At 37.2% G+C, this 27912-nt stretch overlaps 2 protein-coding genes across 2 annotated transcripts; one reads left to right on the top strand and one right to left on the bottom strand.

Moving 5' to 3' along the window:
• Positions 1-355: 355 nt before the first annotated feature.
• lin54 (lin-54 DREAM MuvB core complex component) lies at positions 356-17159 on the bottom strand. Its single transcript, XM_042731979.1, has 13 exons — positions 16932-17159; positions 12869-13565; positions 10116-10233; positions 9879-10009; positions 9587-9742; positions 9232-9433; positions 7218-7288; positions 6074-6301; positions 3354-3535; positions 2472-2574; positions 2055-2192; positions 1744-1946; positions 356-1203 (listed from the first exon to the last, which is right to left on the bottom strand). The coding sequence occupies exons 2-13, from the start codon at positions 13538-13540 to the stop codon at positions 1005-1007; spliced, it is 2403 nt and encodes an 800-aa protein (XP_042587913.1). The 5' UTR covers positions 13541-13565; positions 16932-17159; the 3' UTR covers positions 356-1004.
• A 3179-nt stretch (positions 17160-20338) lies between these two features.
• cops4 (COP9 constitutive photomorphogenic homolog subunit 4 (Arabidopsis)) lies at positions 20339-26844 on the top strand. The gene is made up of 10 exons (XM_042732221.1): positions 20339-20488; positions 21138-21217; positions 21352-21503; positions 21583-21686; positions 21791-21944; positions 24127-24277; positions 24386-24556; positions 24644-24767; positions 26373-26446; positions 26533-26844. Exons 1-10 carry the CDS (start codon positions 20415-20417, stop codon positions 26664-26666), a joined length of 1218 nt encoding a protein of 405 aa, XP_042588155.1. The 5' UTR covers positions 20339-20414; the 3' UTR covers positions 26667-26844.
• The last annotated feature ends 1068 nt before the right edge of the window (positions 26845-27912 follow it).

Raw genomic sequence — 27912 nt, 5'->3', positions numbered from 1 at the left:
CTACATTTTCTTAAAGTGATATAAATGAATGATTTTGGGATGCAATATGAACTAGACATGTTCTTGGCAGGTTTCATGAGATTCACCCATAAAGTATTTAAGGGAATACACGTGTGTAGACTCATCAGACTCAGAGTATGGAAAGGTTTGGTTTAATTAGGCCCTGATAGACCTGATCAACCCATAACTGCAAAGAAAACCAAAAAAAAAAAAAAAAAAAAAAAAAAAAAAAAAAATTCACTGAGCAGGTTCCCAACAGATCTGTGGACTGAGATGAAGAAGCCTATCAAACAAGCTTTAAGACTCACTACTGGATTACAAAGCTTACTGAGCTGCTTGTTTTTTCAATATTAAAGATTAAAATCTAATCTTAGATTTCTGGAGTACAGGAAACCTGTATCAATCTGGTGTGGCCCTTGTCCCATCCAGGCTGAACGCTTGCGTGCTTGAACATGAAGTCTGAACCCGATTCTGCTCAATGAACAAAATCTGCTGCGAGCAATTATATATAATGAAGCTACAGTACAGGCTACTTACTGTATACAAGTCATGATCAGACAGCTAATTATAACATGTGCAGGGAAGTTCCTTCCTCATCCCGACTATCCCGAGGTCATTAGTAAGGGCTTTCAGACGACAGTGAATGATGATGATATGAAAATCCAGTTTTAAAAGACAAACACATATCATGATTATGCAGATTTAAAAGTGGAAAACATTGGCAAACAAAACAAAAACTACCTTAAAATAGTATCGATCGTTCTAAAATAAACCCCTTCCGGTAAAGCAAACAGTGTTAAGCCCATCACAGGGGCTACAATGAAGTACTGTAGTCCTCCTACTGAATATAGTGTGTCCTCCACAACACATCTCACAGGCCAATGGGAAGTTCTGGTTTGTGTCTTTTTATTAGAAGGCCCATGAATCCATATAAGGGCCGGTAAAAGTGCCCTCGGTGGAGCTCGAGTCTAGGTTCAGCAACACCCCGGGTCTGAGTCACAGCTCTAGCAGTTGATAGGACAGTCTGTCTTGACTTTGCCAGCAAAACTGATGATCCTCCTGAGGCAGCGACCAAACTCCTCCAGAATGAGGCGCTCTGCCACGGCCTGAGGCTGGTCGGTGAGTTCGGCCTGCTCGGCCTGCTCCAGCAGACAGTCACACGTCGCCTCGGCCACTTCCTTCGTTACGAATGTGTATGGCAACCTGGAAAGAGATTGACACTCAAATTATTACCAGATCATTCTCCAACACTAAGAGTAAGGACACACCAAACCAACGTTAAAGAACTAGTGCAGAGGAAGACAACGGTGGCATCGCCTCGGATCGCCTGCATAAGGGCAAAAAGAAAGTTGCACTAGAACACAGCGGACAGGGTTGCTGCAGGATTTTTAAGCTGAAATGTAAGACTTTTTAAGAGACAAATGTAAGTGAAAGTGATGTGACATACAGCCAAGTATGGTGACCCATACTCAGAATTCGTGCTCTGCTTTTAACCCATTTAACCCAGGGTTAGTAGGTAATCGCTGTGTGGTAAAAGCTGGAATTTATTCCTGTGATCAAAGCTGTATTTTCAGCATCTTTACTCCAGTCTTGTGTGTCACATGATCCATCAGAAATTATTCTAATATACTGTTCTGGTGATTCATGGATAATTTTTTGATATAGAGACAGCTGAACAGAGTGAATGACAAAACTTGTGATGGACAGACATCATAATGCAGAGCTGATAAAGGCGGGACTTACTTTCCGCCTCCGCTGGTGATGGCCGGTGTGGTTCTGGTGAGCAGATCTGAGATCTGTGAGGACAGTTTGGTTTTGGCTGCGGTTTGTTGCTGGACTCGCACCTCTGCAGCGTCTGCCAGGTGCATCAGCGTCTTCCTCTCCGGACTCTCCTCAAAGTTCTTGCAGCCCATGCATTTGCAGATGGACGAACACATGATCTTTGCCTAATGCGAACAGACAAAAGAATGATATCTGGTTGTAAACACAAGTGAAAACCCAACAATATCTTCTATAGGACGCTTCCACATTCTTTGAAGTGTGCAAACACTCACCTCATAACACTCGCAGTAGTTTTTCAGACAGCCAGACTTCTTACAGTTGCAGCCTTTGCTGTGTCTCCTGTCTGACTCTCCTTCTTTGCCTTTGCCAATCTTGGGCTTAAAAGCCACAGGGTTTCTGTCTAAACATGACTGGGAGAAAATACATTACTTTTGAGACCTATAGATTTTCAAAGCATTACATGAGAACTGTCCTGTACAGAGAGATGAACAAGAGGGCATTGCTATGCGGTTGTAAACTGGCAAATAGCCCACCTCTTAGTCTCTGATATTCTAAACTGTGCATCTGAACTAAAAAAATAATAATGGCATATTTGAAGTAATATGTCTGTAGTGAGATGGAAAATAACCACAAAGATAAAAAGACAGAAAAAAACAATGGAGGTCTACAGAAAGGCAGTAATTTGTTACCTTGATGGCTTTCAGTCTTTCACTCTCGTGATCAAGGTTGTTGAAGCAATTAACACAGTTGCAGTTATTACAGAACTCCCCGTTGGCAAAGCAATCGCAATACCTGTGAGACGAGAGATTAATCTCTTAGAGAGTAAACTGCAGTTGCCTTAAGAATTACACTACCGTTCAAAAGTTTAAAGATTTTAAAATAAAGTCTCTTTTGCTCACCAAGGCTGCATTTATTTGATCAGAAATACAGCAGAAACAACACTGTGAAATATTAGTGCAATTTAAAATGTTTTTTCTATTTTAATATTTTTTTTAATTCAGTGATTTTAAGCTGAATTTTCAGCATCATTACTCTAGTCTTCGTTGTCACATGATTCTTCAGAAATCATTCTGATATGTTGACTTGATGCTCAAGAAACATTTATTATCAGTGTTGAATTTTTTTTGCTGTTTTATATTTATCAGAGAACCTTGAAAATATATTAAGTTAAAAAAAAAAGCATTTCTTTGAAATAAAAATTTATTAACAACCTTACCAACCCCTAACATTTGAATAGTGGTACATGTGATGCTTCAGGCAAAGCTTTTGGCACTGCTAATGTGTAAACTGCTTGACAGGGTGCTTGTGAGCAATAAAATTTCAAGCTATACTGGCACCTCTGATAATCTGCTTCCTGTCCGCCAGAATAAACTGTCCTTGCTGGTAAATATGACAGTATGAGAACTGAACTGCAGATTGTTAAAAGGAAGGAAGTTGTTGCATTATTATACAACTAGATCTAGAAACTATGAAAGCACTTGCCAAGTGTAACAGCTGAAACAGATTACACCCTTTATATGGGCCATTTTCAGTTTTCAGAGAAGGGAAAACAAATGACGGGTGACACTTACAATTTCAGACACTGTGACCGTGTGCAGTTGCAGGGTTTTCTCGGCCTCGAAGTTGCTTCAGACGTTGATAAACTATAATAAAACAGACAGAATGTTACCTGATGGTTAATTTTAGGGCCTGACCGATATATAGTTTTGCTGATTTTATCAGCCGATATGAGACTGCTGCAGATATATCGGCATCAAGTGAATTTGCTGCAAATGTGCCACCGACATGAACCAATATAATTTTTTTACAGAACATATAACCAGAGAAAATGCTTTTAAATGGTGTAATTACTTAGTTTGTCCAACAGAGTGCACTCCATTGTCTGTTACTGGCGACCCATGTCACGATGCAGAAAACTCGCGGAATCACGGAATCCAGTCATAAAAACAGAATTTACTGTATGATGCGGAATTTCACAGAATTTGTCCTTTTTTTTTAGTGATCAACTGTTTTTTATTAGTTTTAAAAAAAAAAAAAACAATCAATTCAAAAGAAACAAAAAAGATAAATATTTAACAACATAAAAAAAAAAAAAACAAAACAAAAAAAAAAAAAAAACAAAATCAAAAACAAAAAAATGTATAATCAAAATAATTTATCTTTATAAACCAAAAGTGTTTTTTCAAATTTAAATTTCAATTCTCATATGTTTTATTCAAGTTATATATAACTATTTGTATGCCAGGGTCTGTGTGTTTTTTGCCAAAAAGACTATTTAAATGAATCCTCAATTCTTTATTCAAGTGCTATATATATATATATATATACACACTTTAAACACAGTTAGAACAATATAATATATATATATATATATAAATATATATATCTATTATGTATATTATATTTATATAATGTCACTCATTTTGAATAATAAAGTTTGTTAAATTGTTAAATACCCTGCCTTAAGTGCACTGATGTCACTCATTTTTAAAAATAAAAATACCCAAACTGCAAAACACACCTCCGTCAAGTCATTATAAGTATATGATCACCCTATTTGAGTGATCATTGATACATTTTATATATGTAAAAGTGTTATGACAGTCATGGCCACAAGTTTTGAGAATTACATAAATATTAGTTTTCAAAAAGTTTGCTGCTAAACTGCTTTTAGATCTTTGTTTCAGTTGTTTCTGTGGATGTCCTTGAATATAATATATATATACAAGTATTCAAGTTTGCTATTATATAATATATGACATTTATGCAAAGAGTAGTATAGTGTTGGCCCTATACTGGGCATCAATCAATTCTGGGCCAAATCCTGACGATAGCAACCTTCTTTCATAATAACTTCTTGGAGTTTGTCAGAATTAGTGGGTTTTTGTTGGTCCACCCGCCTCTTGAGGATTGACCACAAGTTCTCAATGGGATTAAGATCTGGGGAGTTTCCAGGCCATGGACCCAAATTCAACATTCTGGTCCCCGAGCCACTAGTTATCACTTTTGTGGCACGGTGCTCAATCGTGCTGGAAACCTTTCTTCACCAAAAACTGTTGTTGGGTTTGTTGGAAGAAGTTATTGGACACCATTCTTATTCATGGCTGTGTTTTTGGGGAGAATTGTGAGTGAGCCCACTCCTTGGATGAGGAAGCAACCCCACACATGAATGGTGTCAGGATGCTTTACTGTGGGCATGACACAGGACTGAAGATAGCGCTCACCTTTTCTTCTCCGGACAAGCCTTTTTTCAGATGCCCCAAACAATCGGAAAAGGGGCTTCATCAGAGAATATGACTTGCCCCAGGCCTCAGCAGTCCATTCACTATACTTTCTGCAGATCATCTGTCCCTGAGGTTTTTTTGGAGAGAATTGGCTTCTTTGCTCCCTTCTTGACACCAGGCCATCTTCCAAAAGGTCTTCGCCTCACTGTGCGTGCAGATGCGCTCACACTGCCTGCTGCCATTCCAGCAAGTCTGCATATGGCGGCAGCTGAATCCTCTTTAGGAGACAATCCTGGCACTTGCTGGACTTTCTGGGACGCCCTGAAGCCTTCTTTACAAGAATTGAACCTCTTTCCTTGAATTCTTGATGAACTATTAAATTGTTGATTTAGGTGCAATCTTAGTAGCCACAATATCCTTGCCTGTGGCCATTTTATGCACCGCAATGATGGCTGCACGCGTTTCTTTGCAGGTCAACCATGGTTAACAATGGAAGAACAATGATTTCAGTGAAAAGTCTGCCATTCTAACCCAATCAGCCGACATAATGGCCTTGTGCTCGTCAACATTCTCACCTGAGTTAACAAGATCTACTGAAAGGGTCCTTTTAATGACAGCAAGTGAAATGCAGTGGAAAGGTTTTTTTTTTTTTGGGATTAAGTTAATTTTAATGGCAAAGAGGACTATGCAATTCATCTGATCACTCTCATCAGCAAAATTGCTATTATAAAAACTGCAGGTCATTATGTAAATATATATATTTTCATTCTATATACAGTTACCAGTCAAAAGTTTAGACTCGATATTGGATTTATTTTTACTCCCTAATATCGGTATCGCCAAACAAAACTCATATTTACTCCCTAAATCATAAACACACACAAAAACACATAACACCTGGCCACATTATACACACACAAACACTCGGTCAGGCTCTAGTTATTTGTATATTTTATATATTATATATATATATATATATATATATATATATATATATATATATATATATATATATAATATCCATCACTGATATACAGACCTGCGTGACGCATCGTACCCCAAACTCATATGTCCTGCTCCATCACTGATATACAGACCTGCGTGACGTATGGGGCCGGTAACACAGCGTAGCCCATGTTTCCAGAGCCATGGGCGGGGGTGAGCACAGTGCCCGGCGGCAGGTTGGTGAGGTTGGGCTGGATCTGTGGCAGATGTGTGGCTGGCATGATGAGACGCTGGGGCGTCTGACTGGTGGTCACCACCTGGGCTGCTGACGTCAAGGGTTTGGGTACTACCTGTGTACAAAAAGATGATCAAGCATATGTGAAATTAAGAGCTGCACGATTCTGGATAAATTGAGAATCACAATTTTTGTCTCAAATTGAGATTACGATTCTCCCACGATTCTGAACTAAACAAAATAATGTGTGAAAAAATATTTATTGCTGCAATCTATTTAAAAATGATTCATTGATTTGTATGAATTATTAAATATTTTAATATACAATATGCATTTAAAATATAATACATTTAACACACAAATTTTTTATATCAAAATTATGAAAAGGTGGTTTGAATGAAAGGTCCAATGACTCACTCATAAATACTTCACTTGTTTCATTACTGGATGAATTTTAACAAATCAACTAAATCAATTAAACAAATAAAAAAAACACAAATACATTTTTTAACCGTCACTTGTCGCCACCTAGGGGCAAAACGATGCAGTTGACATTATTTGCAGCGCCAGTTACTTTCAAAATATGACTTGCTCTATTTTGATGCTACCATAAACACCAATATTTATATCCAAACAAAACACTTTCATCTTAGTTTACGTGATAAAATGAATGACGGTAAAACAGAAATAATACCGTGTAGCTGAAGACTGTTTGTGAAGCTGTTTCTTACCTAAACATGCTAACTGTCTGCTCTGTGTCAGCGGCAGCACAAACACAGATTTGAATCTTCTGGTATGACTTTTTCCAAAGGCTTAATAGACACATGTGAATTGCTTTCACTTAGAAATTAGATTGTGATGAGCAGTTTGAATTGAGATTGCCATCTTTTAACGATTAATTGTGCAAATTCTGCTACAGATTATCAACAACATCAAACCAAACAGCAAAAAGACCGAAAGCTGCACAACCATCCGTAACAATGATGTCACTGTTTAACTGCGTGTAGTGAGCAAGGTGTTTGACTGTGTACCTGTTTGATGCTCTGTGCTGAGACGATGGGTACAGACATCCGTACTGCAGCGTTCATCATCACAGGCTTGGCTTTGTAACAACACAACAGTAGATACATTATTGAATGTTCTTAAATCACTCATGAGCCTATTCATTTTCAATCCTATCATTAAAGTCATTCTTAAAAATGGATCGCTGCAGTAGACCCATTATACAAACAATAAAGGGTTGCATATTGACAGACCATCGCCTAAAACAGGAATGATGAAAATAAATATTTTGAAAGACTGTCACAGGGGTACGGTTGGGAACTGAAAACCAGTTCTTCTAAATCTGTAAAGTGTAGTTTGATAACAGAATTAAAAGACTCCTATGTTTCTTTTAACTAAATCAGACACATTCAGGGTAATAATTTAACACCTGGTTCTCTTGAATCAGAAACATAGTCTACATCTAACTGAGACTGAAATCAGTGCAGTAGTTATCGATACTGTTCATGACTAACAGTACTACACGATGCATTGTCACATTAAAAAAAAAAAAGTTACCACATTCAACAGTTACAGTTATTACAGTTACATTAACATACAGTTCAGGTCAATTGATGGATTGCATTTACGCACCTCTAAAAAAACTAAAAATTCATTTAACAAAGTAATAAAAACTAATTTCTGTATTCCGTGCTTTATGGTTTAACAAATGTATCAAATTATGAAATTAATTTAAGTCTTTTTTGTCTAACATGGTGCTGCACAAAAGAACTTATATACTGTATAAATGTAAACAGATGAAAAAATATCCTGGTTGTATGAAATTCCTTAAAATAACTCAATAAATAAGTCAATGTTTTTAATATTTTATTATTTGTATTTTTTTATTAACATTATTGAGTAATATATGATTTACTATTAAAAAGTAACACATTTCTGTGGTAAGTTTAAGCAAACTTTTACACACAGATGTTGCGCCGCAGTGTGTGAAAACCAGCCAGACTATTACGGTAAAAATCCACCCACACTCATTTTTTTTTTTATAATCCCAATAAATCAAAAACAGTCTCTTAGAACAAGTGATTTCTCCCTACGATGGCGCTGGATTTTTACAAAAGTTGATTCTGAAAGAGGGATCGATACCAAGGCTTTGTGTGCGAACATCAGCTCCAGACAAAGTGTGTCATATTTTGTTTTCCAAATTGCCCTTTCTGAAAGAGCTTCTCGGCACCCAGTAAGGCTAATGTTGCTAAAGCTACTATTGTCTTTGCCTGTTTTCACTGATGCTGCCTTCACGGGGTACCAGAATAATCATAAATAGGAATGTGGAGGTTAAAAATTGCAAATGAAAGCAATGTGAAGTTGGCTACTTGAGAGTTTCTGACATTTTCAGTGCGTGAGATTGTTTGTTATTGCCGGTATGACAGAGCATGAGCTCTTGAAGCTCCGCCCTCTTCTGAAAGGGGGCTGGGAACACCAGCTCATTTGCATTTAAAGGGACAAACACAAAAACGGCACGTTTTGGCTCATAACCGTAAAAGTGGCCATTTTAACAAGTTTTAAAAGGTGATCTGTGGAATATTTTGAGCTAAAATTTCACATACACACTCTGGGGACATCAGAGACTTATTTTACATCTTGTAAAAAGGGGCATAAAAGGTCACCTTTAAGTTGTAGTATACCTTTAATGGCTTTTGTCAAATGAAATAGTGAAATGCTGCAGTTCTGGAGATGAAGTTCATATGTTCATGTCCTCAGAACGTGAGATGACAGATGCTGAAAACATGCAGTTTGCATTTGTTTTTTTTCTTCCTATGCACATGATTGTTTATATGTAGGCTAAATAAAGAGAAAAAACTGATCAGCCCTATTTGGCAAATGGAATTGCATTTCTTTTTTAACCCAATTATTCATTCCATAAAAGTACTAAAAGAATTCGTAAGCAGAAATAGAATCATTAAGAGAAAGCAGAACCAGAACTGGAAGGGTTAAAATTGTGTCCCCCATCCCTCACATGGGTTGGACTGTCTGTGATATACTCACCTGGTTGGATTGAAGGGTTGGTGTTGGTGCTGCCGCTCGACTGTGCGGTGCTGCTGCCGGTGGTGGCCGTTACCAGACGCACATAATGGAAGCGGCTACCCGGCACCTGGATCTGCTGCACATTAGGAGGTGTGGAGAAGGGGATGATGGTCTTAAACTGGGATGTTCCCACTCCTCCCACTGTCTGCACTGACTTTACAGTCTGTACAAAGAAATCAGCATTAAAATATAGTGCTGTTGTTGTACACAAAATTACACCGTAATACAGGCTGTTATTGCAGAATGGGGCAGTTCAAATCTATATTTGACAGTACAGCAAACTGGTTTGGTTTGTGAGGGCTCTGGTTGGACGTACCTGTGCGGTGGACTGGCTGGTTCCTGCTTTAGCTGGAGAGGTGGCGGCAGACTGTTGGACAGTGAGGATCTGCTGGCCCAGAGCCACGTTGAGCGGCAGCGTCACAGACTTCTGAGGCGAGTTTGGAGACTGACTGGCCACCGAAACCACAGTCAGCTACAGACGGGAGAAACATGAGGAAGAGGGTGATGTCAGAAACCAGAGTGAGCCATCACTGAGAAAAAAAACTGGCATCACAAAGACAGGCGAATGGAATTGCAATGCCAGTTTTTACATTTAAAAGATTTAAGACCTTGCTGGGAGACTTGAGAGGTGAGATGGCGACTTTGCTGTTACCAGACGCATTCTGTGGCACAGTGCTGGTCTCACCGATGGTGATGGTGCGTGGAGGTGTCACTGGAGTACTCTGGGTAACAACTCGCCCTGTGGACAAAAAAAGGGAATTCAAATACAGATATCATAGCTGTGCTGTTAAAAGAAAAAGCACTCTTGGTCAAGGTATATTTTATAAAGACAGACAGAAGAGTACCGGTCACTACAGGAGCCACAGAAGCTGGGCTGGACAGTCCTTTATTGTTCAGGGCTTTTGTGATGATGAGCTTTGTAATCATCGGTCCAGCTGTAGATACTGGGGGCTTCTTTGTGATCTGTGAGGAGAAAATATGATACTTGCCAATTATTTCAGCCACCTATGATAGACACTGAACAGGAAATAAGATTGCACTTTAAGGTAATTAAATTAACCAATGCTATTTTCCCTTACAGAAAAAAATAATAATGTACAAACATGGCTATAAGTCAATATATTGAATTTAATCGATGATTTAAAAAAATACAGTTAAACAAATGTATTTTTTTATTTGATAACAAATATTTTATTTTCAAAAATAAGTTTTTAAAATAAAACAAAAGATATTTTAAAAGTTACTATAAATATATTATTAATAGCTTATTTTAAAAATACAGTAACAAAAGACATTAACATTTACAAATATGTAATATAACAACAACAACAAATAGTAATAGCTCATTTGAATTATACTACAAAAATAACTCATTTTGAAATATTACTAAGAATAACTGCACATTTTAAAAATACAGTAATAAAAACAGCCTTTTACCTTTTAAAAAAAAATATTTAAAAGGTTATAAACAGTAAAAAATAATAATAATAAAATATAATATTTTTTGCATTAAAAGAAAACTTTTTTTTAATCGAATATAAATAATCAGTGATGCAAACAGGTAAGGGGGGAAAAAGGTGAGAATGCTCCACATGAATTTTTTTTAAATGCTAATATTTTTTTTTTTTTTTTAAATGCTTTTCAAATGATTTATTTGTTTCACATGCTCATTTGCAGTTACTTCAAGGTATTTTTACAAACACCCCAAAAAAACAAAAACTTTACACCAAAAAACCCCCCAAAAAAAACATCTTGATTTTTGTAAAGTGTTGCAACAAGATCACATGTTATAAAAGATGAAGTGCTATGAAAGTGAAAGTGACATACAGCCAAGTATGGTGACCCATACTCGGAATTCGTGCTCTGCATTTAACACATCCAAAGTGCGCACACACAGCAGTGAACACACACACACACACACACACACACAGCAGTGAACACACACACACACACACACACACACACACACAGCACACACACACACACACAGCAGTGAACACACACACACACAGCAGTGAACACACACGGACAAACACAGCAGTGAACACACACACACACAGCAGTGAACACACACACACACAACACACACACACACACAGCAGTGAACACACACACACACACACAGCAGTACACAGACACACACACACACACACACACACCAGTGACTGGGGAACACACACACACACACACACACACACACACAGCAGTGAACACACACACACACACACAAAACACACACACACACACAGCAGTGAACACACACCGTGAACACACACATACACACAGCAGTGAACACACACACAGCAGTGAACACACTCACAGCAGTGAACACACACATTTACACACAGCAGTGAACACCACACACACACACAGCAGTGAACACACACACACACAAGCAGTGAACACCACACACAGACACACACACACACACACACACACACACACACACACCAGCAGTGAACACACACACACACACACACACACACACACAGCAGTCACCACACACAGCACAGCAGTACAAGCAGACACACACACACACACACACACCAACACACACACAGACACACACACACACTCACACACACACACACACACACACACACACACACACAGCAGTGAACACACACACACACACACACACACACACAGCAGTGAACACACACACACACACACACACACACACATACAGCAGTGAACACACACAACACACAGCAGTGAACACACACACACACAGCAGTACACAGACACACACACACACACACACAGCAGTGAACCCTCTCGGAGCAGTGAGCACCATGGAGAGCAGGTGGGGGTTCAGTGTCTTGCTCAAGGGCACCTCAGTTGTGGTAAAAATGTAAAGTTGATTGAAGGTGTGAGAGAGAGCTGTACATTCACTCCCCCCACCTACAATCCCTACCGGGACAAGACTCAAACCTGCAACCTTTGGGTTACAAGTGGACTCTCCAACCATTAGGCAAACTTCCCCAATGCAGGCTATTTAAGACAAAAATGGCAAATCTAACCTAAAATCCAAAATAAAATCCAAAACTCTTCACCTCTCCCACAACTCATACCACAACTCCAAACACAACAAAAAAAAACAATACATCACAGTAAATAAAATAAAACACAAAAGTGACCCCCAGTTCTTTATTAACTGTTATAATACCCCCCGCCCCCCACAATAAAAACACTTTCTCACTGGCTCTAAGCAAATCTCACAGGTGACCTATATTGATCTAAAAAAAGTGAGTTGTCACCTAAAGGTGAGGAGTTTGCATCTATGAATAAATAATACATTTAAAAAATACATTTTTACTTACTACAAAAAAAAAAAAAAAAAAAAAAAAAAAAAATTACGAATATTCTTTCCATGCTTGTGTACAAAGTGTAAAAGTGATTAACTACTTCTCAGCTGCAGCAATGACTGATTTTCATATTAGGTAACACCATTGCATTTCTTATTTAAAAAAAACAACAACTCAGAAAATTATGAGAAACTGTGGCCAAGAGTCTTAAAATAAAATGGTAATATTTATGCTTCATTTCTGCGATGTCTGCATGATCGGTGTTTTAATGAAAGGTTGTAAACACCCACCTGAAGTGTCTTGAGCTGCTGGGCCTGCAGTGTGCTGGAGCTGCCCATCAGCTGACTGGCTGAGCTCACCGCTATCACAGGCTTCCCTACTGTCGTCAACATTTTGATCTGCGTCGGCTGGGCCTTGGCGTCCCCTGTGCCCTGGGTAGTGGCGGGCTTGTTCCAAGTGTGGGGCAGAGCCAACATAATGGGCTGCCCTGTTTTACTGAGGCCGGCAACCAAGAGTTTCTGGCCTTCTGGCTTGAGCACAGCAGTGCCTGGAGACTTGCCATCCGCAGCGGAGGCGCCGGACACTTTGTTGATGATGAGCTGGTGGTTGGCCGGGACAGTAACGCTGGAGATTTTGGGGAGGTTCTGAGTCACCGCAGGACTGGTGGTTTTGGCAGAGGTGGTGGTGCCGGATATGAGGCTTGAGGGGGCGAGGAGGAGCTGAGTTCCTGAGCTGGTGCTGCACTGAGCGTCGGTGGAGGTCATCTGCATAGACGTGGTGGCTGGACACAAGCTGACGATTTCAGGCAGCTCGGTCTCCATAGGAACCTGCGGCGGCTCTGGTTCAGATTGGGGAGGAGCGGCGAGGTGCTCGGCGGGGAGCTCCTCTTCCATCGCGATGGCTTCCGTATCCATAATCTCATCAGGGAGGAGGCTGTTGAGCTCAGGTGAAACCACATCCATCGTGTACGGAGTTACTGAAAACACACTGGGGGTGAAAAATGCATTTCTCAAATGACTAAAAACATAGAAACACCCACAAACAAGAGATGAGACTAGATTACTGAAACAGTGTAAATGTATCACAAGTACACCACTATTCAAAATTTTTTTAGAGCTAGCTCTATCAAAATACAATATAGTAAAACTATAAAGTGCATATATTTCATATTATTTAACATTATATATAAACATTAACTATATACATATCTTTTTTTAATATTATTAACACACGTGTTGGTGTATAAACAATGTTGACTTTACAAATAATAAACTATATAAAATTATTTTCTTATTATTTAACATTAAACAAATGTAATTGTATTTAAAGGGTTACTCCACCCCAAAATGAAAGTTTTGTTATTAATAACTTAACCCCATGTTGTTCCAAACCCATAAAAGCTTTGTTCATCTTCGGGAAATTTTTTTAAGATATTTTGGATGAAAACCGGGAGGCTTGTGACTGTCCCATAGACTGCCAAATAAATAAGTGTCAAGGTCCAGGAAAGTATGAAAAGCATCATCAGAATACTCCGTCTGCCATCAGTGATTCAACCGTAACGTTATGAAGCGACGAGAATACCTTGGCACGGCTGACATAGAAGAGCATATGCTGCCTGTGTTTAGCTCAGATTCTCCAAAATGGCGCTACACTGATGTGGAGAGACACAGAGGAGACAAACTGTTGAATAAAGTCGTTATTTTTGTTTTCTTCGTGTCCAAAAGTATTCTCTTCGCTTCATAATGTTACGGATGAATCACTGATGGCAGATGGAGTATTCTGATGATGCTTTTCATACTTTCCTGGACCTTGACACTGTTATTTACTTGGCAGTCTATGGGACTGATAAGTCGTTATTTTTGTTTTCTTCGTGTCCAAAAGTATTCTCTTCGCTTCATAATGTTACGGATGAATCACTGATGGCAGACGGAGTATTCTGATGATGCTTTTCATACTTTCCTGGACCTTGACACTGTTATTTATTTGGCAGTCTATGGGACAGTCACAAGCCTCCCGGTTTTCATCCAAAATATCTTAAATTGTGTTCTGAAGACAAACAAAGCTTTTACGTGTTTGGAACGACATAGGGGTAAGTGATTAATGACAAAATTTTAATTTTGGGGTGGAGTATCCCTTTAACTACTACTAATATATATATATATATATATATATATACACACATATATATACACACACACACACACACACACACACATAGTTAGTATATATACTAACATATATGATATTATATTAATATTTAAGAGTTTTTCCAGATATTTTCCCATAAATTATTCCATGAATTTAGACTTTCAATAATAATCTGGGTAAAGAAAACGAGTTAAATATACTCTGCAATTACAGGGCTTGTGGGAACCATGTTTTCCTTTTCAGCATGTCCACACAGCATTTATAAACACTGAAATGTACTGTACTGGGAACAACTGCTACCAGTTGTGTTGTTTATGTATCAGTTTGGACTGAAACTACTAGCCCAACCCATCATATCAAACACAGCTGCATAATAGTTATGTAACATATTCCGCTACAATCAACTGGCGGGCCATTTAAATTTCCATATCTACTAAACACTTTATAAACTGCGACAGGACCGCTCCCATTCATCCCGACACTCTCGCGTTCAGTGTAGACGGGCTGTTGATGCTCAGCGGCTATGCGGCTAACTAGCACAGGAGCTAACCAGCAGTTAACACACAATTATATATATATATATAAATATATGAGGCACAGCTGTCACAGCTAACACCATGAACTAACCAGGCTGTGCTTCACCATCCATACTCAAAATAATAGTTACACTTTTATGCATGCGTTTAGTCGCTCAAACGTAACATTCAACACTTTTACAGCCGTTTTAAACACCGTGAAACAACAGCAGGCCTCTCTGGATATGCCTGACAATAACAATCAGTGCTTAATCCTTTACCTCGACAGTTAATTCAGTGAAACCAAACACTACCGTCCGTCAGTTTCACATCAGACGGAGTTTGTTGATATTCGACGCGCCTGCTCTCCCGTTGCCATGGAAATCTCTCTATTTACGAGGCATTCGTGCGCGTTATAGTAGACGGGTATGTTTGTCTGCTGTTGAAGAGAGTCCTCGCGCGCCGCGTCTGTTTCAGGCCGGGGCTGATTTCGAAAGATCCGCCATTTTCATCTCGTCATCAGTTCAGACACGAGAAACAGCGGCAGAAAAACAGCAGGATCTGTGCTTGTGTCACACAAAGGAGGAGCAGCACAGACAAACGACGTTCACAATCATCATTTTAAGACTTAAGAATCTCAATCTGTCGTTATTCGTTTCAAACCTGCATAACTTTTTCTTCACGGAAACAAAAAACATGACAGCCTCGGCACCCATTCACTATCAGCGCACATTTCTCCGCAGAGTGTAATGACTGAGGATTGATTTTGTCAACTTGATAACATCTTTATGGGCTTGCAATGACGAAAAAGAAGCCATACAGGTTTTGAACAACAGAATAAAAAATACTACTACTACTAATAATAAAAAAACTAAGCTGCAATGTTCTCTTCACCTTCGCTCACATGTATTATTTTAGTTCAAATGAATTGGTACCATCGCATGTATATAAAATAAAAATGTAATATTGCAAACGCATACACATTAAAGAGTCTGTCCTTCAAACGAAAGCCAAGCAAGTGAATTCTTTTAAAGCTTAAAGTCGACGATATTTATACGTTATATCTGATTAAAGCGACTAACGTCACAGTTTAGAAAACAGAAGTGCATCAACAATACTTAATATTGATCATTATTTCCATTACCCGAATCAGTGAATATTGTGCAAACATAAAATAAACATCCTGAGCGCAAAAAGTCAAACTTGCATACAGTTTAAAACCTATTTAATTATAAAAAAAACAAAATGAGGACCATGTCACTCTGCCACAAAAGTATATATATATATATATATATATATATATATATATATATATATATATATATATATATTAAAATAAATGCAACTATTAATGCTGTGAACCAATAATTATGCAGAGTAAAACTCTAATGTGAGTATGCTAGGCGCCGAGGGCCAGCAGCTCGCTGTCACTGACTGTCAGGTAACGTTATAGCCTCGGGTGCTAACCAGTTAGCCACTAATAACTAACACTATTGAGCTTTGCCCGTGTTTGGTTTGTGATGCAGAAGTTCCTCAGACATTAGCAGCAATTATTCGTGATCTCAGCTGGGCGTGTGACGCACTCTGAAGCGAGCTGACACACACACACACATATACACACACATACACACACACTGCTAGCAACTCGGCTAACTAGCGCAGATCATCTTGCCCCTCGCTGTACACACACCCGAGCTCAAAGCACCTCTTCCGCTCGCTCGAGATCAGTGTCCAGGCGCTCTTCTGAAATCCTCGCGGGTTTCTCTCGATCACGCACTCGTAAGTCCAGCTCGGCGCTGCATCGCGTCGATCATCCGCTCTCAGACGAAGACGATTGTTTAAAATACCGCGCCGAGCGCCATTTCACCTCTAACATCCCATAATCAAGCCACGCCTTCGCAGGAAACAACAAATGACGTCACGCCACAACTTCCGTGCGGTGTCTCATGTTTGCACATACAAGGAATTTTTTTTAGTGTCACAAGCTTCAAGTACACAGAGACAATAACAACACACAGATAATTAAAATAAGATGTGAATAAAATACACATACAAAAATAGAAATAAACCACAAAAAAAATTAATAAGAATAAATTGTATGTACAGGTGTGCTATAGATAGACTAGGAATAGAATAAAAAAAAATGAAATTAAGTTGTAGGGATGTTCCAATGATTGGGATTGATTATTTATATACAATAAGATGTGATTAAAAACATTAAAGTTTTGTTTGTTTTGCCATCATATCAAGCTAATAAACTATGTTCATTTTAATTCTGAATCAAAACTCATGTTTACTGGTATAAACAATAAACGTTTGTAAGGACGAAGAGATATTGATGCAGCCATGTGGATCATATTTTAAAAAGAATGGCAATAACAAATGATCAGAAAGTGACTCACATATATTCACCTTACATATTAAACTGTATTCGATTTCATTTATATAAAATATTATATTAAATTATTTCCATTACTGTATATAAAATATGGTAGCACATGTTACAATAAAATATAGGCTTTTTATTTATAGGATCTTTTATAATTCACTTCATCTATATCTCTAATATAATTATATATATATATATATATCTCTATATATATATATATAGTATATATATATATATATATATATATATATATATATATATTTATATATATATACAGTACAGACCAAAAGTTTGGAAACATTACTATTTTTAATGTTTTTGAAAGAAGTTTCTTCTGCTCATCAAGCCTGCATTTATTTGATCAAAAATACAGAAAAAAAATGTAATATTGTGATATATTATTACATTTTAAAATAATTGTTTTTAAATGTATTATACTTTAAATTATCATTTATTTCTGTGATGGCAAAGCTGAATTTTTAGGATCATTAACACATGATCCTTTAGAAATCATTCTAATATGATGATTCATTATCAAAGTTGGAACCGTTCTGCTGCTTAATATTTTTTCAGAACATGTGATACTTTTTTAGGATACTTTGATGAATAAAAAGTAAAAAAAAAAAAAAAAAAAAAAAAAAAAGAAGCAATGTTTTTAAAATATAAATATTTTGTAATAACAATATACACTACTGGTCAGTAATTTGGGGTCAGTGATTGTTTTTTTCTTTTCTTTTTTTTTAAATAAAATCAATACTTTTATTCAGCAAGGATGTGTTAAATTAATAAAAAGTGATAGTAAAGAAAATATATTATTAGATTATATATTATTAGAATTTTTATTTTTATTTTGAATAAATGCAGTTATTTTTAACCTTTTATTCATCAAATATATTAGACAGCAGAACTGTTTCCAACACTCATAATAAATCAGAATATTAGAACTGATTTCTAAATGATCATGTGACAGACTGGATAGTTACATGTGACACTGGCTGAGGCGTGGAGTAATGATGCTGAAAATTCAGCTTTGCATCACAGGAATAAATTATTTTTTTAAAGTATAATTCAAATAGAAAACTATTATTTTAAGTTGTAATAATATTTCACAATATTACTATTTTTTTCTGTATTTTTGATCAAATAAATGCAGGCTTGATTGAGGCAGAAGAGACTTCTTTCAAAAACATTAAAAATAGTAATGTTTCCAAACTTTTGTCCTGTCTGTATATATATATATATAGATATATATATATATATATATATAGTTATATATATATATATATATTATATATATATATATATTATATATATATATATATAGATAATATATATATATATTATATTATATTGCGTTATATTTTCAAGGATATTTATAGGAACTATTATAAACATACCTCATATAGCTTACTATATATTATAATAAATAAAATTACACTAACAAAATTATAAACATACCTCATATAGCTTACTATATATTATATTATATTATATTACATTATATATTAATCATATTATATTATTAATTACATGAGTGTATATGAAAATATAGTAGCACTTTTCATCTAGCTCTAATATTCTATTCTATTGTATTCTATTCATGAAATTAATGTTTTGGGAAAAAGCTGCCCGGGGCGGTGGTTTGATTATTTTGTTTTATAGCATGTTTATATTGGCACAAAAAGGTAATGATCTGACTGGATGGGTCACACAGGATACTTTTCATCGGGGAGCTCTAATATTCTGTTTTTGAAACCACTATTCCATGGCTTTGTATTGATATAAGTGGGCATAGAAGTGTGCATGAAAATAAGTTTAAGGTTAATGATACAGATTTATACAAATTTAAGATCAAAAGACACAAATAAAACAGAAAAAAAGCATATAACATACAAGAAAATAAATAATTAAACTCAATACTGTACAAAACAAAAATATACAGAATAAAAATAGAGGGTATAACCGTATACTTTTGTTAGGTGCCGGCACATATCAGGAGAGCAGGGACTGAGTTAGCAAAAGAAGCAGTCAAGAAAAACTTGGTGGATGTTCAATCGTCTATACTGTTTGTTAGGCAGTGCCCGTGGAGTGCAGTCGCACATATCAGGAGAGCAGGGACTATGAGTTGCAAAGAGTAATAATTTTTTATTTTTTATTTTTACCTGTCAGTCAAGAAAAACTTGGTGGATGCCTAGTGTTGCGAAGGTCGTAATTAAAAAAAAAATAAAAAAAAAATAACAAAAAAGAAAATAAAAAAAAAGCACGGGTCGGTGGTTTTATAATATTGTAAAATCAAAAGAGCACAAAAAAAATGTTTTATAATATTGTTTTTTTTCAGAAATGGAAGGCACAGAAAAAAATAATTAATTATAAACACGCACAGAAAGAAAGAAGTAATGATTTCTATATTAAGGATGGGTCACACAGGACTAAATTCAACACTTGCATTACTGGGGAAGCGTGAGAATAGTATGTGTGATGAATGTGATGTTTTTGAAACACTAGACCATGTGCTTTTTAAATGTAGTAAATATGATGATCAGCGTAACAGTCTTTTTATCGATATAAGGAAGCTTGGGCTCAGTTCCTCTGGGGTGGGTGGGGCATTACAACACTGATTTTTTTATTTATTTATTTATTTATTTATTTGATAGCAATACATAGAGATATATAGTAGGTGGCGGTAACACTCCTAAGGAGTGAACGGCCATTGAACAAAAAGAAGAAGCAAAAGAGCCTGGACTTGACGGAGCGGCGCGCGCTGTTGTGAGCGCGCAGAGGAAGATGGCGTCCGGCGTGAGACAGGAGCTCGCGCAGCTGATGAACTCCAGCGGCTCTCACAAAGATCTGGCTGGGAAGTATGTCATTTCAAGTCATTTACTCAAATTGTTACTCACTGTATGTCTGTTGCATGAATTAATTATTGCGTAGTTTTTTTTGTATGAAAGATGTGACGCTGCAGATGAGATCGGTACAAGCTAACATTGTTTAGCTAGCGATGATCTACCTTTCAACATGCGTAGATTATTTTATAATTACAGTTATAGTGCAACATCGCTATTATTAATGGTTAGTAGTTATTAGAATCATTAATAAATATTCGTATGGTAATGTATTTATGGATTTAATGGCACATTTTGCAAGGGCTGGAGCAATGACAAGAAGTTAGCATAAATAGCATATAATTACTGAATTAAAGACGCAATGAAATGAAAAATTGAGACTTTTAGTTAATGTGTGTTTGCTTAGAGGTAATTTATTTGCTAGTGTGCGCCTAAAGGTGGACAAAATGGTCTTACACAGCATTTTAACAGTCTTTCTTTTCTGGTTAAAAAAGACCAAATGTATCGATGACTCATCTTGCATTTAGGGGCGTATTTAAAGTTTTGTCCAATCAGATGTTCTAGAATTAACACGCCCTGCCCCCAACAGCACTTGCTTCTTTTTTTTGTTTTTGTTTTGCAAACAATTCTAATAATTCTCACTCTAATGAATGTGTTTTGACAGATATCGTCAAATATTAGAAAAGGCTCTTCAGTTTATTGATGCAGAACAACTTGAGGCACTGAAAGCATTTGTTGAAGCAAGTAAGTACACTAATAATCAATACGCTAGTCTGGCGATATGAATAGAATAGAATCAGCTTAATATGAGAACGTACACATTCCTCTCTTTACATTGTCTAAATTGATGAGCTTCGCTGTTTCTCACACTTGTGCAGTGGTCAATGAGAACGTTAGCCTGGTCATATCCAGACAGCTGTTGACAGACTATTGCACGCACCTTCTCAACCTGCCGGACGGCACTGCGAAAGCCGTGTGTCACTTCACCCTGGAGAAGATCCAGCCCAGAGTCATCTCATTTGAAGAACAGGTATGTGTCGTGAACAGTACTCTCAGATCAGTGCTGGAATCATGTGGATCACGTTTGAGCCAATCTCATACACTTCCAGGTGGCTTCGATCAGACAGCATCTAGCCACAATCTACGAGAAAGAGGAGGACTGGAGGAACGCCGCGCAGGTTCTTGTGGGAATCCCGCTGGAGACGGGTCAGAAGTAAGATCACATCCCTCTTTGAACAAACTGAAGCTTCTTATTTGCGTCTGCATGTCACTGATGATCAGTTTATGTTGTTCGTGTATGTTTTTCTGATTCAACAGACAGTACAATGTGGACTATAAATTGGACACTTATCTGAAAATCGCCCGTCTGTATTTGGAGGACGATGACCCAGTTCAGGCCGAGGCCTACATCAACCGAGCTTCTTTACTTCAGAATGAATCCACCAATGAACAGCTGCAGATTCACTACAAGGTGCACCATCAGTTGAACTATAGATAATAAAATGCACAGTATCCAGTAGGCCTGAGCGGTATTTCAAATAGATTTGTGATGATTTTGGTGGAGTTTTGAAGAATCATTAGAATTTAATTGGAAAATTGTTTTATTTACCCACAAAGCTTACTAATAAACATTTATTAACTGTCTTGTAAGCTGGTAATTAATAAATATTTATTAATAAATAGCTTACAACACAGTTATTAAATTTTCCATAAAATGTAATTTAAAAACATGCATATATATGAAATTTAAAAATGTTTATATAGATAAGAAAACCATTTTGCAGTTGTTTTATACATGTAAACAACAAATAAATTAATATAAATAATACTACAATAATTGAAAAATAAATGTATTCATATATTAATAACTTTTTTAATCACACAATTTAAAATATCTAAAAAAAAATTACATATTCAATTGATACACAAGTGCATCTCAATAAATTAGAATGTCGTGGGAAAGTTCATTTATTTCAGTAATTCAACTCAAATTGTGAAAACTCATGTATTAAATAAATTCAGTGCACACAGACTGAAGTAGTTTAAGTTTTTGGTTCTTTTAATTGTGATGATTTTGGCTCACATTTAACAAAGAAACACTATTTCACTATCGCAACAAATTAGAATATGGTGACATGCCAATCAGATAATCAACTCAAAACACCTGCAAAGGTTTCCTGAGCCTTCAAAATAGTCTCTCAGTTTGGTTCACTAGGCTACACAATCATGGGGAAGACTGCTGATCTGACAGTTGTCCAGAAGACAATCACTGACACCCTTCACAAGGAGGATAAGACACAAACATTCATTGCCAAAGAAGCTGGCTGTTCACAGAGTGCTGTGTCTAAGCATGTTAACAGAAAGTTAAGTGGAAGGAAAAAGTCTGGAAGAAAAAGAAACACAACCAACCGAGAGAACCGCAGCCTTATGATAATTGTCAAGCAAAATCGATTCAAGAATTTGAGTGAACTTCACAAGGAATGGACTGAGGCTGGGGTCAAGGCATCAAGAGCCACCACACACAGACGTGTCAAGGAATCTGGCTACAGTTGTCGTATTCCTCTTGTTAAGCCACTCCTGAACCACAGACAGCATCCAGAGGCGTCTTACCTGGGCTAAGGAGAAGAAGAACTGGACTGTTGTCCCAGTGGTCCAAAGTCCTCTTTTCAGATGAGAGCAAGTTTTGTATTTCATTTGGAAACCAAGGTCCTAGAGTCTGGAGGAAGGGTGGAGGAAGCTCATAGCCCAAGTGCTGAGTCCCAGTGTTAAGTTTTTTTGAAAACCAAAGTCACAGTGTCACTGGTGAGCCACTTTTGAAAACCAAAGTCACTGCCTTTACCAAGAAATTTTGGAGCTCATGCTTCCTTCTCCAGATGCTGATTTCATTTTCCAGCAGTATTTGGCACCTACCCACAATGCCAAAAGCACCAAAAGTTGGTTAAATGACCATGGTGTTGGTGTGCTTGACTGGCCAGCAAACTCACCAGACCTGAACCCCAGAGAAAATCTATGGAGTATTGTCAAGAGGAAAATCAGAAACAAGAGTCCAAAAAATGCAGATGAGCTGAAGGCCACTGTCAAAGAAACCTGGGCTTCCAGACCACCTCAGCAGTGCCACAAACTGATCACCTCCATGCCACGCCGAATTGAGGCAGTAATTAAAGCAAAAGGAGCCCCTACCAAGTATTGAGTACATGTACAGTTAATGAACATACTTTCCAGAAGGCCAACAATTAATTTTTTTTTTTGGTCTTATGAAGTATTCTAATTTGTTGAGATAGTGAATTGGTGGGTTTTTTAAATGTGAGCCAAAATCATCACAATTAAAAGAACCAAAGACTTAAACTACTTCAGTCTGTGTGCATTGAATTTATTTAATACACGAGTTTAACAATTTGAGTTGAATTACTGAAATAAATGAACTTTTTCACAGCATTCTAAGTTATTGAGATGCATCTGTATCTCTATGACTGGTGGTTAAAAAAAAAACAAACAAACATAAACCATTTTGTGGCCCAACCATTCCAATACAAAAGTAATTGTATCCAAATACTAAGGTCTGTTAGATTACTAACTGGACAGTGTGTGATTTTGTAATAACTGGCTGCTTTATGATTATTGTGAACTGTAATATATTCCATCATGTTTTGCAGGTCTGTTACTCCAGAGTTCTGGACTATCGGAGGAAGTTCATTGAAGCAGCTCAGCGCTATAATGAGCTTTCTTACAAATCCATCGTCCATGAGACTGAGCGTCTGGAGGCCCTGAAACATGCGCTTCACTGCACCATACTGGCCTCTGCAGGTACTCTTCATCTATTACATCACTAATGTTAATCTGCTGGAACTGTGGTTAACCAGTTTCAGCTTTGAAGCTGGTTACATTATATAATAAGTTCTTAATGTGTTTAAGGTCAGCAGCGCTCTCGTATGTTGGCTACGCTCTTCAAGGATGAACGCTGTCAGCAACTCGCTGCCTACGGCATTCTTGAAAAAATGTACCTGGATCGAATCATTCGAGGAAACCAGCTGCAAGAGTTTGCTGCCATGCTGATGCCGCATCAGAAAGCCACCACAGCCGACGGTATTACATGTTATGCTTTAGTACTGTCATTCATTCATGTTCTTTGCTAGGAAAGGCTAATGACTAACACTTGTCTAATGCTTTCAGGTTCAAGCATCTTAGACCGAGCAGTCATTGAGCACAACCTGCTGTCTGCTAGTAAACTCTACAATAACATCACGTTTGAAGAGCTAGGAGCTCTTCTGGAGATTCCTCCTGCAAAGGTACAGCTGTGCTGACTGACTGTTAGGAAACGTCTGTTGTAAATTCATGTTTTTGAAAGTCTCTTATGCTCTCCAAGGCTGCATTTATTTGATCCGAAATACAAGAAAAAGAGTAATATTGTGAAATATTATTACAATTTAAAGCTGCAGTCCATAACTCTTTTTGGTTAAAAATGATCCGAAATCAATATTTGAGCAAGTACATAACCAGCCAGTGTTCAGAACTCTGAAACTTCAGATCTCTTACTCTAACTTAGCCGTAGTTCACTGACAAGCTACGCAATATCACGTTCATTATCGCAGATTAATTGCCTTCGATAATGAACGCGATATTGCGTAGCTTGTCTATCGTTAGATATTCTGTCTTTAAATGGCGCTCCATTTGAAAGCAGGTGATGGCGATTTAGCGGTAATCAGGGAACACACTAAATTGTTTTGCGAGTATATCGCCGCGAGATCTCGTCACATCCCTAGTTTGATGTGAAGATCTCGTCACATCCCTAGTTTGATGTGATATGAGCTAACCAATCATTAGATTTAATCAATGAGGTAGTAGTGCAATTTATTACAATGCTTTTTTTCTCAGTTGGTCAGAACACAAGTTTCTTATTTGTTCAGATGACAGTATCTGGTGAAAATTCTTATTTGGGTCATACTTCCCAATACGTAGAATCTGTTTTTCCGAAGTACAGTGAATATCCACATCGGTGCGGTGACAGCCACACATCAACTTAAAACATTAGATTCATCCGCGATGAGCAACCATGCACAATCTACATAAAGAAAATAATTCTGCAAATAGCTGCAATTGCAGGTTTCAAACAGAGATGGCGGCAAAGAGGCAAAACTTACTGCAGCTTTTGAAGGTGCACTAAGCAATTTTTGAAAAACTTTTTTGACTGCAGTGTCAGACCGAGGTTGTTTATTTTTGATAGATGAGTAATGTTGATTTTGCATTGTTTCACACAACTTATCTGTGCTGGCTGCAATCGTTGTCATGCCAGGGTTGTGAACGTATGCGGGGTGGAGATATAAAAATAGGGGCGTGGTCCTTTTGGGGTATGGGCGTGCTTGTTTTAATAGGGACCGAGGTAAAAGTTTTGTGTTGCTTGTGGGCACCTCAGTGCTTGCGTTTTGTTGGTTGCTTGGGTGAATCGAACCAACTTTGGCAAAAATCGCTTCGTGTAACCACTAAAAATATCAGTTTATCTATTATGATAAAGTTGTGTGAAATGTAATTTATTTATTCCTGTGATCAATCATTGCAACGCCAGTCTTCAGTGGTCACATGGACAATACCCTAAAATTTCATTCTACAGTGCATCCGGAAATAATTCACAGCGCTTCACTTTTTCCACATTTTATGTTACAGCCTTTTCCAAAATATATTCAATTAATTATTTTCCTCAAAATTCTGCAGACAATACCCTAAAATTTCACATTGTCATTATGGAGTATTGTTTGTCGAATTTTGAGGAAAATAATGAATTTAATCCATTTTGGAAAAGGCTGTAACATAACAAGATTTGGAAAAAGTGAAGTGCTGTGAATACTTACCTCACACAAATTAAATAACAAACCATATATATCCCACAGTCCATATTGAATATAAGTATCGTACAAATGATTACTGAAGGTCGCATGAATGGATTCATTGACCAGATAGATGGCATTGTCCATTTTGAAAGTAAGTTTGGTTTGGGGCTGAATATGTTGAATATGAATACTGTGTAACCATGAATAAAATGTAACGAAGTCTCGTATTTCCATCAGCGCGAGAGCCGTTGCCCACCTGGGACAAGCAGATTCAGTCCCTGTGCTTCCAGGTGAACAACCTCCTGGAGAAGATCAGTCAGGCAGCACCGGAGTGGACGGCACAAGCCATCGAGGCCCAGATGACCCAGTAAACACTCTGCTTTCTCTTTTCTCATTGGTCAAAACGGAGAAGACTCCCATTGAACTTAATTCAACCCAGCACATATATATTAATGTTCTGTTAAACTTGACCTTTTGGCTTGTGAAGTTAGTATTTTCATAGTTATGGTCTGTGAGTGTCCTATGCTGAATAAACGCTGTGAAAATGTATTTGTGTCTCAAAAATGTTGTCTCTGTTTTGCTTTATGTCTTTACTGCTAGAAACCGTTATTAATCAGAATGCCTCCCTTTTCAAGTTCGATTTCATTGACAAAAGATGTAATTTTATGGTGAAATGATACAAACCTTGTGAATAAAGTAGTGATTCATTTCATTTGAAAGTCACTTCACATAGGCCTCAAGTCTAACAAAAGTTAACCAGTACGCAAGAATGTTACTAGTCAGTTTTTTATTTTATTTGTATTTATTTTTTTACTAGTAAGATTTTTAATTGAACTCTACAGTTCTGACCAGTCATAACAGAAGTAAAAAGCAGCTATGACTAGTATAATAAGATTTTGTTACTAGCAAGAAAAAGATAGGCCCACTAGAAATATAATTTCAAAACCTTCTCTGTTAAGTCCCGTGCAAGGCACACTGGGAAATAAATTACCACAAAAAAACAAAACACCATGACATTAAAAAATTTGTCAAATGAAGACCAGGAGTCAAATTTAGGCAGAGTTTGTTAAATAATCTTAAATGCTTCTGTTTCACTGCTTGGACTCTGTCTGACCAACACAAATCCAACAAGTGTTATTATACAACAAGCAGTAGCAATGGAAAATTACTGCTTCAAAACAACATCCCATGACATTAAAAACATTGAAGTGGAGACTAATCAATGAATCAATCAACTGAAGAAGGTTGTAAATGGTTTAAATGATTATTATAACCAATTAATGATTAAATGCAATAGTAAAATGATGAATGAATGAAAGTAGAAACACCACTAATGTATGGTTGCTATGTTGAAGTAAACGCGCGCACACACACACACACATAGTTGCTACCAAGAATACTTAGATCTTTACAGTTTACTGAAGACAGATGTATCCACATTTCCAAAGACCATAGAAGATGAGAAGGAACTAGTCTCAAGTTAACTTAGAAACAGTGTTTGTGGAAACGTGCTGCGTTATTGACCTTTGAGACCCTACAGGCAATCATCTTTACATGTCTCATACAGCTATCATGAGCAAAACAAGAAGGAAGCATCAAACTACACAAATTATGATT

The sequence above is a fragment of the Cyprinus carpio genome, chromosome B10, assembly GCF_018340385.1.
Source record: "Cyprinus carpio isolate SPL01 chromosome B10, ASM1834038v1, whole genome shotgun sequence".
Lineage (NCBI taxonomy): Eukaryota > Metazoa > Chordata > Actinopteri > Cypriniformes > Cyprinidae > Cyprinus > Cyprinus carpio.
Note: the sequence above shows the minus strand (reverse complement) of the source record. Positions and strands in the feature narration are given on the sequence as shown.

Excerpts from the sequence above, each read along its gene's own strand:
- lin54 (XM_042731979.1), bottom strand. The coding sequence starts at position 13,540 with ATGGATGTGGTTTCACCTGAGCTCAACAGCCTCCTCCCTGATGAGATT. Across the intron at positions 2,575-3,353 it reads CGGTCACAGTGTCTGAAATT|GTATTGCGATTGCTTTGCCA; the intron begins GTAAGTGTCACC and ends CTCGTCTCACAG. Across the intron at positions 1,947-2,054 it reads ACTACTGCGAGTGTTATGAG|GCAAAGATCATGTGTTCGTC; the intron begins GTGAGTGTTTGC and ends TGTTCGCATTAG.
- cops4 (XM_042732221.1), top strand. The coding sequence starts at position 20,415 with ATGGCGTCCGGCGTGAGACAGGAGCTCGCGCAGCTGATGAACTCCAGC. Across the intron at positions 21,687-21,790 it reads CCGCTGGAGACGGGTCAGAA|ACAGTACAATGTGGACTATA; the intron begins GTAAGATCACAT and ends CTGATTCAACAG. Across the intron at positions 26,447-26,532 it reads TGGCATTGTCCATTTTGAAA|CGCGAGAGCCGTTGCCCACC; the intron begins GTAAGTTTGGTT and ends TATTTCCATCAG.